Genomic DNA, 543 nt, shown 5'->3' with positions numbered 1-543 from the left:
GTTGTAAAAAAAAATTATGTATCCTGCCAAATAAATTTGCTTGGAGTGTTGATATAAATGTTATGGTTCTAAATGCTGGAGGTGGATTATTAGATATTATTAGTATAGCCATATATGTAGCTTTAAAAGATACATTTTTTCCAATTGTCAAACCAAAAAAAGAAATAGAAGAAGAAAATACATTCCATGAAATTTCAAATAAAGATTATCAATTAGAAATTGTTGAAAATGAACATATTAATTTTCCTTATGAACATATACCTATATGTATATCAATTGGAGAAATCAATAATAAATATATTTATGATATGTCTAAAGTAGAAGAAGAACTAGTAGAAAATATTTTTGTTGTTGCTATCACGTCTAAAGGCAAATGTGTAGCATTCCATAAATTATATGGGATATCCATGGAAATATCTTCCATTCTAAATATTACTGAAAATTCTTCTAAAATTTCTCATACACTTTTTGAAAAAATTCATCAAGCCTTGGATAAAATACAAGCAAATATGTAACAAAGTTGTAAACAACAACAAAAATATT

The 543-nt window shown here is 24.9% G+C and overlaps 1 pseudogene across 1 annotated transcript in view; it reads left to right on the top strand.

The window, feature by feature from the left end:
• PGSY75_1340100 (exosome complex component RRP42, putative) overlaps positions 1–515 on the top strand; it is a pseudogene marked incomplete at both ends in the record, with an annotated part of 1,232 nt that extends 717 nt beyond the window's left edge. The window contains one exon of the mRNA in view: positions 1–515. Coding sequence covers positions 1–515 — 515 coding nt within the window.
• Positions 516–543: the final 28 nt, after the last annotated feature.

This window comes from Plasmodium gaboni, chromosome 13, assembly GCF_001602025.1.
Source record: "Plasmodium gaboni strain SY75 chromosome 13, whole genome shotgun sequence".
NCBI classification, from domain to species: domain Eukaryota; phylum Apicomplexa; class Aconoidasida; order Haemosporida; family Plasmodiidae; genus Plasmodium; species Plasmodium gaboni.
Note: the sequence above shows the minus strand (reverse complement) of the source record. Positions and strands in the feature narration are given on the sequence as shown.